General features: G+C 42.2%; 1 protein-coding gene across 3 annotated transcripts in view; it reads left to right on the top strand.

Moving 5' to 3' along the window:
* TCP11L2 (t-complex 11 like 2) overlaps positions 1 to 14,564 on the top strand; it is a 33,076-nt gene that overhangs the window by 4,143 nt on the left and 14,369 nt on the right. Inside the window, exons 2-4 of one of the 3 annotated variants that reach the window (XM_089694151.1) lie at positions 2,729 to 2,823; positions 5,184 to 5,351; positions 8,381 to 8,513. In XM_089694151.1, the coding sequence (XP_089550277.1) occupies positions 5,192 to 5,351; positions 8,381 to 8,513 (293 nt within the window). In that variant the 5' untranslated portion in view covers positions 2,729 to 2,823; positions 5,184 to 5,191. Of the gene's footprint in view, positions 1 to 2,728; positions 2,828 to 5,183; positions 5,352 to 8,380; positions 8,514 to 14,564 lie in introns of all 3 variants that reach the window. The other 2 variants (XM_089694160.1, XM_089694142.1) reach the window with 2 other exon arrangements.

The following is a 14,564-nucleotide window of genomic DNA, read 5'->3' as shown; positions in this document are numbered from 1 at the left end:
CCTGTTCACACCAGCAGTGCATTAGAACGCAGCCACTGGTGTGTGATGAGAAAGCTGCAGTGTTGATGCGCTGGAAACTGCACATCGCAGGGTAACCCCTCCTTTTTTCCCCAACTTTAACAATCTGTCACAGTGACGTTTCATTCAGTTCTATCAACAGCATCATGGTACTACGCAGTCAGTTGCACACAAAAAAAAAATACTCCTTGCTGTAATTTTTTCAGAACACACCATTGCAGTGACCTGGATTGAGTTAATCATAAAAAGTCATTCCAGCGCAGTCCCAATACACCTGGTGTGCACGAGCCCTAAAAGTTGCTGTGCAATAAACAGGCTCAATCCCCCCAAAAGAGAGCGTGTCTACTGCTGGTACATGTGGACCACAAAACCCAGCAGTTCGGGAGCTTGTTCACAAGAACTCAGCAGCTGCTATCTGTACCTTAGCTGATGCATATCGTTTCCTGGAGATGTTTATTTGTTTACTGATCTCTAAATGGCAGATCTGATATCCTGTAAAGCTTTGCCTTGTAAGGTCTGAAAGAAGTGATCATCTCCTATGGGGCAGTGCTGCTGCTTACCAGCTGGTGTCTGGGCACTATCACCTTACAGCTATGAGAGGGACTGCACCAAGTAGGATCCAGCGTAGGATGAGTCCTGCTGTAGAGCTTATGTGCACTAACTATACAGATGAAAAGCCCATTGTTGGTCTGTATTATTAAAGACTACAACTATATAAAAGCATGTTTATAAAACAAACAAACATCATACACTATATTGCCAAAAGTATTGGGCCAGCCCTCCAATTATTGGATTCAGGTGTTCCATTCACCTCCATGGCCACAGGTGTATAAAATGAAGCACCTAGGTATGCAGACTGCTTCTACAAACATTTGTGAAAGAATGGGTCGCTCTCAGGAGCTCAGTGAATTCAAGCATGATACTGTGATAGGTTGCCACCTGTGCAATAAATCCATCCATGAAATTTCCTTGCTGCTAAATATTCCGCACTCAACTGGTAGTGGTATTGTAACAAAGTGGAAGCAACTGGGAACAACAGCAACTCAGCCACGAAGTGGTAGGCCATGTAAAATGACAGAGTGGGGTCAGCACATGCTGAAGAGCACAGTGTGATGAAGTCGCTAACTGTCTGCAAAGTCAGTAACTAAAGACCTCTAAACTTCATGTGGCCTTCAGCTTAGCACAGCAACAGTGCGTAGAGAGCTTCATGGAATGGGTTTCCATGACCAAGCAACTGCCTTACATCACCAAGTGCAATGCAGAACGTCGGATGCAGTGGTGTAAAGCACGCAGCCACTGGACTCTAGAGCAGTGGAGACATGTTCTCTGGAGTGATGAATCGCACTTTTCTGGCAATCCAATGGATGTTTCTGGGTTTGGCGGTTGCCAGGAGAACAGTACTTGTCTGACTGCATTGTGCCAAGTGTAAAGTTTGGTGGAGGTTGGATTATGGTGTGGGGTTGTTTTTCAGCGGTTGGGCTTGGGCTCTTAGTTCCAGTGAAGGGAATTCTTAAGGCAACAGCATACCAAGACATTTTGGACAATTTCGTGCTCTTTGTGGGAACAGTTTGGGGATGGCCCCTTACTGTTCCAACATGACTGAACACCAGTACACAAATGAAGGTTCATGAAGACATGGATGAGCGAGTGTGGGGTGGAGGAACTTGACTGGCCTGCACAGAGTCCTGACCTAAACCCAATAGAACACCTTTGCAATGAATTAGAGCGGAGACTGCAAGCCAGGCCTTCTCATCCGACATCAGTGCCTGACCTCACAAATGCACTTCTGGAAGTATGGTCATTCCCATAGACACACCCGTAAACCTTGTGGACAGCCTTCCCAGAAGAGTTGAAGCTGTTATAGCTGCAAAGGGTGGGCCAACTCAATATTGAACCCTACAGACTAAGACTGGGATACCATTAAAGTTCATGTGCGTGTAAAGGCAGGCGTCCCTATACTTTTGGCAATATAGTCTATCTAGTAGTAGTTAGTCACATTCAACTGGACTTGTTCTGTAATGTTGAAGATGTTTCATCGCATACCAAGCCACTTCTTCATTGGGTTGTACAAACTTCAAAGCATTTTCAACATTACAGAACAAGTCCAGTTGAATGTGACTAACTACTACTAGATATACCATGACTAAAAAAATCCTACTACAACTATTAGTATTGACATTGGGTCCCCTGACTAGGGGAACACCAGGCAAACTCAACAGCTCAGATAATCATTTGTTATGACTGAGCCAGGTAACCAATTCTTGGTGGAACAGTGACTTTGTCCTATCAGATGTAGTCACGGTTCAGGTATTCAGACAGCTGTGGGTGCTGAGGCTGTCAAAACACAAAAGCCAGCAGTAGATTCCTCCTTCAACAATGTTTAGCATGGATGGCGAAATCTGTTGTGGTTTTTTTTTTTTTTTCTTTTTTTTTTTTTTCTTTTTCCTTTTCTTTTTTAGACTGCAAGCTAAATGAGAGCAATCCAAAGGTTTATGCTTAGGTTTAGTTTAGACATGGGGGTTAAGTTAGGTTAGCACTGGAGTCAGGTATTATTGATTTTAGGCAGGCCATGGATGGTTCAAATCTCTACCTGTTCATCAGGGACCAGCAGAGATTCGATCCATTTATGGGCAGGCTGATTGTACCTAAGTCAATCCATCGAATATAAAATTTTTACATGCAACTATTAATCGCTGTGTTCTCCCCACAGGGACGGCTCCCTGCGGTTGGAGAAAAGAAAATCACATCATTGGTCTGCCTTAGTTTACAGTATTTTTAAAGCCAAAACTTCTACTTTTGAACACAGTAGGTAATAGTTTAAACCTTGTCATTTTTTTGGTTTGTCTTTATATTTCTTCACTTTCTGACCAAAGACACAACAGGATGCAAGACTAAATGCTTTCAAAGTGAAGGAAATTCCTCTTAGTTGTCATTGAAACCGATATCCCCTCTCTTCCTGCAGTGACAGCACAGCAATTATTGTCACCAGGACAAATTATCCTTCGCAGGGACAGCAATAAAAACATAAGAGGGTCTAATCCTTCCATTCCCCATCTAAAACTAAAATAAAAAAGTTTTGGTAACACATAACACATTTCAATTGAAGCTGGGATGCAGAAGGCTGAATGCATGGCTGCTGATGTGCTGGTAGAAACTGTGTGTATATGGATGTATGTGTGTGTATATATGGATGTGTGTGTGTGTATATGTATATATAATTTGTTTGAGGGGGTGTGTGCACTGAAATGTCAGAAAGTGTCACGCCCAGGTTGATTTCTCTCGAACTGTTTGATCTCTGAACTGTGATAAGTGTTCTGCATTGACATGCTGAATGTACTATTGCTGTGCTGCTACATTCTTCTTCCTCTTGAAGGGTACCCACCCATAGGCAACAGATGATACTTGGCAGGAAATAATAAAGTAGTGAAAGCATCTTTATATGTCTGACACACACGTACACTTTCTACTGCACATTTGTACAGTTCAGGAATAGGCCGTGAATGAACTTGAAGGCTAAATCTTTGTTTCTTTGCTAGTAAAAAGGAATTGATTAGAAATTCTTGAACAGAGTACTTTCTGTATATATATTTAGTGCTGATAACTGCGGAGCACCAAATGTAAGTGTTCTTGGTGATTTGGATTCAGCTTATCACTCCGCAGGATGCACCCCAGTTACACTTGACACTCCCACCCCAACCACCCAGTTAGTTTCAGCATTCTGCAGGATGTACTCTAATTACCCTAGGCATTCTAGGATGAATTCCAATTTTATGCTCAGCACTCTGAAACCCCAACTCCGCCCCCCCCCCCACACACACACACACACACACTACATTCGTCACTGTACATGGTGAACCCCAATTACACTCAGCACCCCAACCTAAAAAAGCATGGCACTCTGCAGGATGCACCCCAAAACCACTCGGCACTCTGCAAACCCCCCATTACACTCAGCACTCCCTCTCCAAATTACATTCAGCAGGATGCACCCCAATTACACTTGCCCCCCAAATACAATCCGCACTCTGCGTACTGTGCATTCAGCACTCTACAGCTCCCCCAACCACCAAATACAGTCAGCATTCTTCAGGATAAAACTAAATAAATTAAACTCTGTACTCTGCAACTACCCCCAATTACACTCCGCACTCCCACCCCAACTGCCCAAATGCTCTCAGCACTCTGTAGGATACACCCCATTAACACTCAGCTCTCTGCATCCCCCCAATTACACTGAGCACTCTGCAGAATGCACCCAATCACACTCTGCACTCCCACCACAACCACCCAAATACTCTCAGCATTCTGCAGGATGCACCTCCAATAACACCCAGCACTGTGAAACTTCCCCCCTTCTCCCACCAATTACACTCAGCACTCTGCAGACTGCACCTCAAGTACACTCAGCAACACCCCCACCCCGTCTCCAAATACAGTCAACACTTTTTAGGGTGCACCCCAATTGCACTCTGCAGGATGAACCCCAATCAATTACATTTGGCAGTCTACAACTCCCCCCAATTATATTCAGCACTCTTCAAGATGCATTCTTTGACTCCAACACCCCCATCCCCTTTCAGTTACACTCAACATTTTTCAGCATGCACCACAATTACATTATGTAATCTATAAACTCAAATTCTCCACGCAAGCACATCAATATAGCTAGTAAACATGGATCAGAAGGGCACAAGCACTCCGCTCCTACACCTTGTGTAACATCATTTAGAGGCGACCCCCTCACCATAAACCGATAAATCCTTTGTCAGATAAAACAAAAGATGCTGAATTTGGCTGTTCTCCAAATAAATGCAAGGCAATTACTCTTTTTGTTCTTCTGAACAAGCATATTTCAGGTTATATTTTCATCTTGTGTTGCCTAATGCTATCCACATACAATTTCAGTTGTTCTGTGCTCTGGGAAATAGGTCAACATGAAGACCCCTTTTTTTTTTTTTTTTTTTTTTTTTTTTTTTTCCTAACCAATACTGGACACATTGCAGTTTTTTCATTATATTTCACTACTGCTCTACACACATTGCAGTAGACTTTGGTGTCTTTGTCTGGCCATTGTCTTCTCTATGACTGGCTTTAGAGTAGTATCTTTTAATCTGAGATTTGTTCCCCATTGAGGCCATTCATATGCTGGACTTTTTTGTTTACAGCAACTAAAATGCCATTCAGTGATGAAAAAGCCTTTGGAAATGAGGACCACCTAAGTGATTCGGACACATCTCGCCTGTCTGAGAGCATGGCCTGTTCTTCTAGTGACAGCGAGTCTCCGCGGGATAGTTTTACCAGTGACTCTTCAAGCAAGCACGCTTCCCCTGTGTGTAAGTGCCTGTGACTTTGTAGTCGTTTGTCATTAACCAATCATAGCCTTGGTATGACAATTTGATATTCATGGTTATGGAAGCTTCCTGTGTATCAGTTTCAGGGAAATGTGCATGCTCCCAATAAACATTCTAACAATGTGAATAGTTTACTGTAGTCACAGCAACGGATTCATATTATGCAGGACATGCCCAGGCAGCCTTCTGGTATCTAGAATAATTTGCCACTATAGGCAAGTGGAAACTTTATATTTCTTATGAATCGGGAGCAGGGCATATGTCAATATTAGTGAAACATCTCATTATTCTAAATTAATAAAGTACCGCTTGTTCACCATGAATAAAAAATGCTGTTTCTGAGCTCCCTAAATCATTGGCACCCTAATGGTCTAGCAGTCTAGCTCCTGGGAACAGTGTGGGTGTTCCATGTTTATTAAAGGTTGCAAGGACTGGTATAACCAACGCACTCTCCGTCTGGCACTGAAACCTGAGAATCTGTGTGGAATATTTATTATGCTGTACGTCCGAACAGGATACAGAGGGCGAGATTTACTAAAGCTGCTGCACACAGAATCTGGTGCAGCTGTGCATAGTAAACACTCAGTTTCTAGGTTTTAGGTCCATTTCACATGGGCTGGATCTGTTTTGCTCCTCTGCTAAGCTGTGCGGACTAGCTGGATGACAGGTACTTATCCACTCCTCTTATGCAGAGCAGACACGGACACAGCCCACTCTACTATCAGATGTAAGCAGTCCAACTGTCTGTTTACACCCAGCTGCCCTCCATGCCGACATGGCCAGATGGAGGGGAACAAATCACCTTCTGTTTGTTTTTTTGCTGGATCGGATCAATTCGGAGGTAGTCGAGTGTAAACGGACACAAGTCTGTTTAATATATGACTGTCCATAAAGGAGAAATGAGGGTCTGCCGGAAAAATGGACAGATGGATCGAACAGCTCATGTGAAAGAAGCCTTATTGTCAAAGCTTAATTGAACAAGTGGAAGTTAGATACTGCTTGGTTACTATGCACAGCTGCATCAGATTCTGAGTGCACCAGTTTTAGTAAATCTCTGCCCGAGTCTGCATATACAGCGCATCCAGCAAATATTCACAGCGCTTAACTTTTGCCACATTTTGTTATGTTACAGCCTTATTCCAACATGGATTAAATTCATTTTTCCCCTCAACATTCTACAAACAATACCCCATAATGACAACGTGAAATAAGTTTGTTTTTAAATCTCTGCAATTTATTAAAATTAAAAAAAACAAAAAAAACCCACATGTACATAAGTATTCCCAGCCTTTGCTCAATACTTTGTTGAAGCACCTTTAGCACCAATTACAGCGTCAAGTCATTTTGAGTATGATGCTGCAAGATTGGCACACTTATTTTTAGGCAATTTCTCCCATTCTTCTTTGCAGTACCTCTCAAGCTTCATCAGCTTGGATGGGGAGCGGCGGTGCACAGTCATTTTCAGATTTCTCCAGAGATGTTCAGTCGGGTTCAAGTCTGGGCTGTGGCTGGGCCACTGCGGGACATTCAGAGTTGGCCTATAGCCACTCCTTTGTGGGCTGTGTGCTTAGGGTTGTTGTCCTGTTGAAAAATGAACCGTTGCCCCTGTCTAAGGTCCAGAGCGCTCTGGAAAAGGTTTTCATCAAGGATATATCTGTACATTGCTGCATTCAACTTTCTTTTGATCCTGGCTTTTCTCCCAGTTCCTGCTGCTGAAAACATCCCCACAGCATGATGCTGCCACCACCATGCTTCACTGTAGAGATGGTATTGGCCAGGTGGTAAGCAGCACCAGGTTTCCTCCAGACATGACACTTGGCATTCAGGTCAAAGAATTCAATGCTTGTTTCATCAGACCGGAGAGTTTTGTTTCTCATGGTTTGAGAGTCCCTCAGGTGCCTTTTGGTAAACTCCAGGCAGGCTGCCATTTGCCTTTTACTGTGTTGTGGCTTTCGCCTGGCCACTCTACCATACAGGCCTGATTGGTGGAGTGCTGCAGAGATGGTTGTTCTCTCTCCACAGAAATGAATTTAATCCATTTTAGAATAAGGCTGTAACATAAAATGTGGCAAAAGTTAAGTGCTGTGAATACTTTCTGGAAGCACTGTATAATAGGCACAGTGGCTTCCTTCATGAACATAAATGATTATGAATGTATGTACCTAAAATGTAAAATTATTTAAAGTGACCCTGCCATTAAAAACAAAAAAGATTGCAGGCACCGAGAGGTCCCTACACTTGCCTTCTTTTATTGCTTCTTCTGCCCCAAATGCTGGTCTGTCCTAATGGTTCTGTTGGTCAATAGGAATGTGACTGTCAGAATAGCCCGGCATTCTGGCACAGAGAGGAAACGTAAGCGTAAGCAGGTACGTGCAGGAACCTATAGGTACCTACATGCTATTCCTTTTATACCCTTTTTTTTTTTTTTTTTTTTTTTTTTTTTAAAGGGGAGCTCTAGCCAAAAGGGAAGTTTCTGCTTTAAGAACTGCTTCCCCGCTCCCCATTAAGGATTGGCACCTTTTGGGTTGCGGGGGGGAGCGGGTACCCGAATTTGAAAGGTACCCGCACCCACCTCCGGTTTGATCGCCTAGGCGATCGGAAACGGAAGGTGTCCTCCCTATCTGTTGTCTTTTGGGACATGTGACAGGTCCCAGAAGACTACAGAACCATTCACGAAGTGCAGCGCTACTCGTGCATGCGCAGTGGGTACCCGGCTATGAAGCCACAAGCTATCACAGCTGGGTGCCCACAGTGAAGATGTCGGCCTCCTGGAATACAGGACGGCCGGTGAAACGAGCTGCGGGGGACATATCATGGGACTGAGGGACAGGTAAGTGGCTGTTTTTTAAAAGTCAGCAGCTACAGTTTTTGTAGCTGCTGACTTTTATTTTTTGATAGGTTGAGTGGAACTCCGCTTTAAGTGGCCTTGTCTTTAGAGAATTTACCAATTTAACAATAGAAACCCATTTTATTACCATTTTTGAAACGTTGTGTGTACTGTTTGTTTATAGCAAGTCCACCAAAGACAGCGACACTTGATGAAATTATGTCAACCACAAGAAATCTGTCAAACTTAATCCTGGCCCATGAAATTGTTGCAAATGAGAACTTCCACATGGAGAACACTGATCCACCTAAAAACAGGTATCTGAGAAACTAAAATCTCATTGCAGCCTTTAATAGCAATAGGAGTGTATGGACATTTGGCTTTTCTCTTGTAACCTATAATGTGAGATTTAGGATGTGCTCATACTCAGGATTACTGGGCACCCATCACAACATTGATTTCTAATTCTGAGCAATATCACTGTGAATTATGTTTCATAGTCTGCCTTATTGAATAAAACTTTTTAAGCAGAAAAATACAGTCCTTTTAGCAACAAGATACCATCTTGTACTGGTCTAGTTTCAGTAAAGTAAATTCTGATTTGTTGCTATGAATACCTTCTATACCAGTGGTACTCAACCTTCCTAATGCCGTGACCCTTTAATACAGTTCCTCATGTTGTGGTGACCCCCAACCATAAAATTATTTACCCAGTAATTATAATTCTTGAGTGTCGTTTTACCTCCAATACTGCTGCTTTCAACAAAGTAGCTGCTTTTAACAGAGTAGCTGCTTTCAACACAGCAGCTGCTTTCTACACAGTAGCTGCTCTTTACACATCAGAAATATGTGTTTACTGATGGTCTTAGGGGACCCCTGTGAAAGGGTTGTTCGACCCCCAAAGGGGTCGCGACCCACAGGTTGAGAACCACTGTTCTATACTGTTCATTGAATATGCCCATTGCCAAATGAGATATCAAATATTTTTTACATTAAACTTGGCAATTTATGGGACTTGCACTGTATATTTACAGCTCCTCTGAAGGCTCAGTATGCACAATTCACCTATTATTACAAATCACACTACACAAGATTCAGTAGAACAATGCCAACATTCCTAAATTACATTGATGCCATCAATAAAGTGACTTACAGCCTATATGGAGGCGACATATTCTCTGGTTTACCAAGTGCATTGTGCTTGTTTGACACCATAGAAGACTACACTGAAGCAACCGTACATATTAATTTTTTCTCAGTCATCCTTGAGTCAATCGATTCCCCCATATGTACTAAACAGCATGCTTGGAGGAATCCCCACTGCCAACTATTGTATTCAGGCAGCCACTGCACCTGCGGCTGTCCAAATACATGGACAGTGACCACATCTGCTAGGATGCAGTCAACTTTTTTGACCATTTTATAGGATACGTTCACATTTTGTATTCAGGGTGTAACATGTTACGAATAGAGTGACCCCTGCTCTTCCTCACTTTCCCGTTGTGACCACTAGCGGGGGATCTTCTCCACCCCACACCAGCTAGCTGTCACAATTTAAAAAGAAACGCAACTGTTGGCGTGTAGTTCTCAATGAACTACTAAAGCGCTGTGAGCACTGTGGTAGTTCATTGAGTCTTCCTGTCAGTATCTGCTTTCCCATTCGGGATGTACGGGCACACAAATACACTGACAGGGCTGCAGAAGACCTGCATGGCACCAGCGATCTGCTGATCGCTGGTGCAATGCTTTAGAGCACGGCTGTCGAACTGGCGGCCCATTGCAAGATTGTCAGTTACAAGCATGACTCCCAAAGGCAGAGGCATGATGGGACTTGTAGTTTCGCAACAGCTGGAGGGCTGCCAGTTTGACACCCCTGCTTTAGAGACTCCAGAAACAAATACATGCACTTTTTTTTTACCTGCAAAAAAAATGTGCATTTATTATTTTTTGTTTAAAAGTTAAACTTCTCCTTTAAATCGACTTTTGTGGTGCCAACAGTGCCACCACGGCTCAAATTTAGAACCATTCAGCAGGAAATAGATGAAATTCAAGTTGTGTATGGCCAGCTTCCTCTGTTGTCTTGACTTCAATCAGACAGGACTTACTCTTGAGATAAGATTGTCAGCAGGAGGCAAAGCCTGCTTATGTACTTGTACTTGTTTTATTACAAAATATACAGAGAAACAAGATTTTTTTAACACACATTGATATGATTATAAGCATTTATCTAAACAATGAAGACTAGTAGTATGAGACTAGTAGGATGAGTTTTATATTCTATGGCCTTCAGTGATACCTGTGTCTAAGAAAAGACAAACTCCATCAGTATTGGATGACAGGATCTAAGTAGTTAAACATTCTGCAGAATTTTCTTTAATGTACAATGATGTTTCCCCATGGTCAAGAGCCATCAACAGTGCAAGTAACCTCACCTACCCCAAGATGGTATAATTAGAGAATCAAAATGTGATTTAAAGTGGAAGGAAAGAAAATTGCTTGATTCCTCCATCAACACACTTCGTGTTGATGGGAAAATCCCTCTCACAGCGCTATTGTCTTCTGTTGGCAGGGAGCCTTTCTATAGCCAGCAGCAGTGAGTGCATGAAAAAAATCTGACATCGGTCGACTTCAGTACAACAAGCCTGCCCATAGATAGATAGAAAATGTCAGTAGGACGTTTAGCAAAGGATTTGGAAATGCAGATGTATAGCTCAGTTATACTATACACTTTATTAAAGTGGTTTTAAACCCCAAAAAAATATAGATTTATTATATTGCAGTTTACCAGTTCTTAGATGTGAAGGCTGCATTAGTTTTATTTTTTAGGATTTCTTCCCTATATTTTCATCTGGTGATCTGGCCAAAAACACTGCTGTTTTTTTTAACAGAACAAGCTGTCCTGCAGATGTAGCAGTTAGAGGGTTGATGCAGCCTATTTACAACTGATAGGGATGCTTATTATGATCAGCTTTTATGAATGCATGTAAAACTATTATCCCAAAAGGAAATAAAACGCTTGTGTAATTTCAGTCTGAGCTGGAGTATGTTAGTGTATCTAAATCTGCTAGTGCATTTAACACCCCCTCCCCCCAGACTGACAATACTGCTGTCCAAATGTGCCCTCTGTGCTTTTTCACCCAGAGCGGAGACACCCTAATACAGGAGGTGTGTTACTGGCCAGATCACCAGATTAAAAATGGGGGGGGGGGGAGCCTAAAAAAAAAACAACGCAGCGACTGCATCTAATGATTAGTTTTCTGCAACATATTCCTTTTTTGGTTTTGAGTTTAATACTGCTTTAAAGTGGTGGATGTAATCTTCTATACTGGCCCCCAGGCTAAAAAAACAAAGAAAAAACAGATTCCTCCATCCACACATTCGAGGCGGATAGGGGAATCCTATGCTAAAGATAATTATTGAGAGGTTATACAATTAAATTATCGTATCACCCAATATTTGGTCTCCATTCAGTAGCCAAAAAGGCATATAAAAAGGAGGATTTGTGAAAAGGAATTCACAGAAAAGCGGCTACATTATGAACAGAATGTGACACTCAGAAAAATTTCCAAAAATTATGCTTTTTATTACACTTATAAATATGACATATGGGCAGTCGCCCTGGTTTACCATCACCTCAGTATGAGACAATACACACAGACCTAAAACCATTAAAATAACACCAAGACCGGTCTAAATGCATGTGCAACAGAGAAAATGACTACAAGAGTCTAATGTCCCTGAGACACAGACACATAGGTGAACACTTCCCAACGGAGGTGTATCCAAAAATTATACCATAGGTATACCATAATACAAGTTATAATATGAGAATACGGCTATTGCCTTAATGGTTATGTCCCAAATAGGAAATCCAAAAATTATACTATGGATACGGATATCACATGTATGCAATTCAGCAAGCACAAAATGCGTCAAGAGGAGAACAATATGCCACAGGCCTGTATGAAAAAAGACAAAAATGTCATATGTATAATGCAATATATTCCTGTGCCGGCACAAGTGGTTGGGGCCCATTCATCTGTATGAACAGCTGTTTCCTAGAGCTCTTAAATGAGAATATGCCCCATTTATTCCCAGGATGGAAAAAAAGGATGCAAAAAGCAGCACTCTGCTTGAAATGGTTTCTTCACCACTACATGTGGACTACACACCACTTTCTGTAAGGAAAACAAGACACATCCCAGAAGATCTTCTGCCTGTTGAAATGCATGTGTTATGTCTTGTTTCCCATAAAAAGCACCATGATGTCCCCATCCTGTAGTAAAACAAACAATATGTGGAAGAGTCACTGACAGAGCTTACACTCTATGTAGGATATATAGGTCATATAATGACAGAGGACCATATATCTAATGTCCTGTAACAATCCACTCACCACCTGTGCACTGGATAATAGGAAAGGAAAAGATGTCCTTCATAGGTATTGCCATACAAGGCCAAAAGAGGCCAAGGAACCACCGCTGACATCCGCCGATATACCGCGGGTTCCAGCCCCTTCTTGGCGCCTGTGCTGCTTAGGCTTGCCTCATGGCAGAAAGTGGTGTGTAGTCCACATGTAGTGGTGAAGAAACCATTTCAAGCAGAGTGCTGCTTTTTGCATCCTTTTTTTCCATCCTGGGAATAAATGGGGCATATTCTCATTTAAGAGCTCTAGGAAACAGCTGTTCATACAGATGAATGGGCCCCAACCACTTGTGCCGGCACAGGAATATATTGCATTATACATATGACATTTTTGTCTTTTTTCATACAGGCCTGTGGCATATTGTTCTCCTCTTGACGCATTTTGTGCTTGCTGAATTGCATACATGTGATATCCGTATCCATAGTATAATTTTTGGATTTCCTATTTGGGACATAACCATTAAGGCAATAGCCGTATTCTCATATTATAACTTGTATTATGGTATACCTATGGTATAATTTTTGGATACACTTCCGTTGGGAAGTGTTCACCTATGTGTCTGTGTCTCAGGGACATTAGACTCTTGTAGTCATTTTCTCTGTTGCACATGCATTTAGACCGGTCTTGGTGTTATTTTAATGGTTTTAGGTCTGTGTGTATTGTCTCATACTGAGGTGATGGTAAACCAGGGCGACTGCCCATATGTCATATTTATAAGTGTAATAAAAAGCATAATTTTTGGAAATTTTTCTGAGTGTCACATTCTGTTCATAATGTAGCCGCTTTTCTGTGAATTCCTTTTCACAAATCCTCCTTTTTGGATAGGGGAATCCTCCCTGCTGAGACATTGTATTCTGACAGTGGGGACTCTGCTGGCACTGATCAAGAAAAATTTTCCATCAAGCCCATTACACTGATGTCAATCTTAAGTTTGACTGCTGTCCTGTCGAGTGGGAGCAGACCCATATGGATCGAAATTCATCTGGGCCCTGTAGACCCAGCCGAATTTCAATCCATCTTTGGCCAGCTTAAGAGACCCTGTCAATCCCCCCCCCCACCCCCCCCCCCACAAAAAAAAAAAAAATAAAATGCCAGGTGCCTGCAGAAAGAGCGATATAATCAACACTCTGGCATGCTTGTATCCCCTGTCTTTTCTCATTTCCTGTGCTGTAGCCTCCACCAGGGTTTTTGAAAATTTCGCTCAATGTGGCTTCATTCTGACCCCTACTAAGTGCTGTAGTGATGGAGGTCAGGGGAAGTATCCATACTTCAAGGCAGGGTACAAACTTCTGACACTCCCAGAAGTGTCAAATGCTGAAGGGTTTGGTGGAGGTTGCAGCACTGGAACAGAGTAAATATAGGAGACGTGTCTCTCTATACAGGCGAGTATACTACCTCTTCATTTGCAAGGATCTGCAGTTATATATGCTTACCTATCTCAAGAGAGATTTGCTAAAACTGGTGCAGCTGTGCATGGTAGCCAATCAGCTTCTAACTTCAGGAAGCTGATCGGTTTCAATGTAGAGTTGCACCAGGTTTTGCACACTCCAGTTTTAGTAATTAACCTCCATAGAGTATCTTTAATGCTGCCCATACACAGTAAGATTTCTCTCATTCACCCCACGGGCTGAATCCATCATTTCCCCTATCCACACTATAAAGCACAGATGAGAGAATCTCTTTTGCAAGCTGCTGTAATTTGCAGCTGACAATTTTCCACCTGGCTCCTTCGATTTCTGATTGAGGGATGTTGGACAAGAAGGTGTTGATTGGAGCATCTATGGCTCAAATTATAGCCAGTACATGAAGAACTGGTCAAAATGCATTAAGTGTATGGCCAGCCTAAGGTTAATATTTTTCCCATCAAAACACTCCTCTTATTGCCTGTAGATTAAAAAAGAGAGGCTTTTATTGTGCTTCTAACTACTCTTGACGCAATCCT

This window comes from Staurois parvus, unplaced genomic scaffold, assembly GCF_062004578.1.
Source record: "Staurois parvus isolate SC_StPar_1 unplaced genomic scaffold, SC_StPar_1.0 ptg000025l, whole genome shotgun sequence".
Lineage (NCBI taxonomy): Eukaryota > Metazoa > Chordata > Amphibia > Anura > Ranidae > Staurois > Staurois parvus.
The sequence above is the reverse complement of the archived record's forward strand: the minus strand, read 5'-3'. Positions and strand labels throughout refer to the sequence as shown.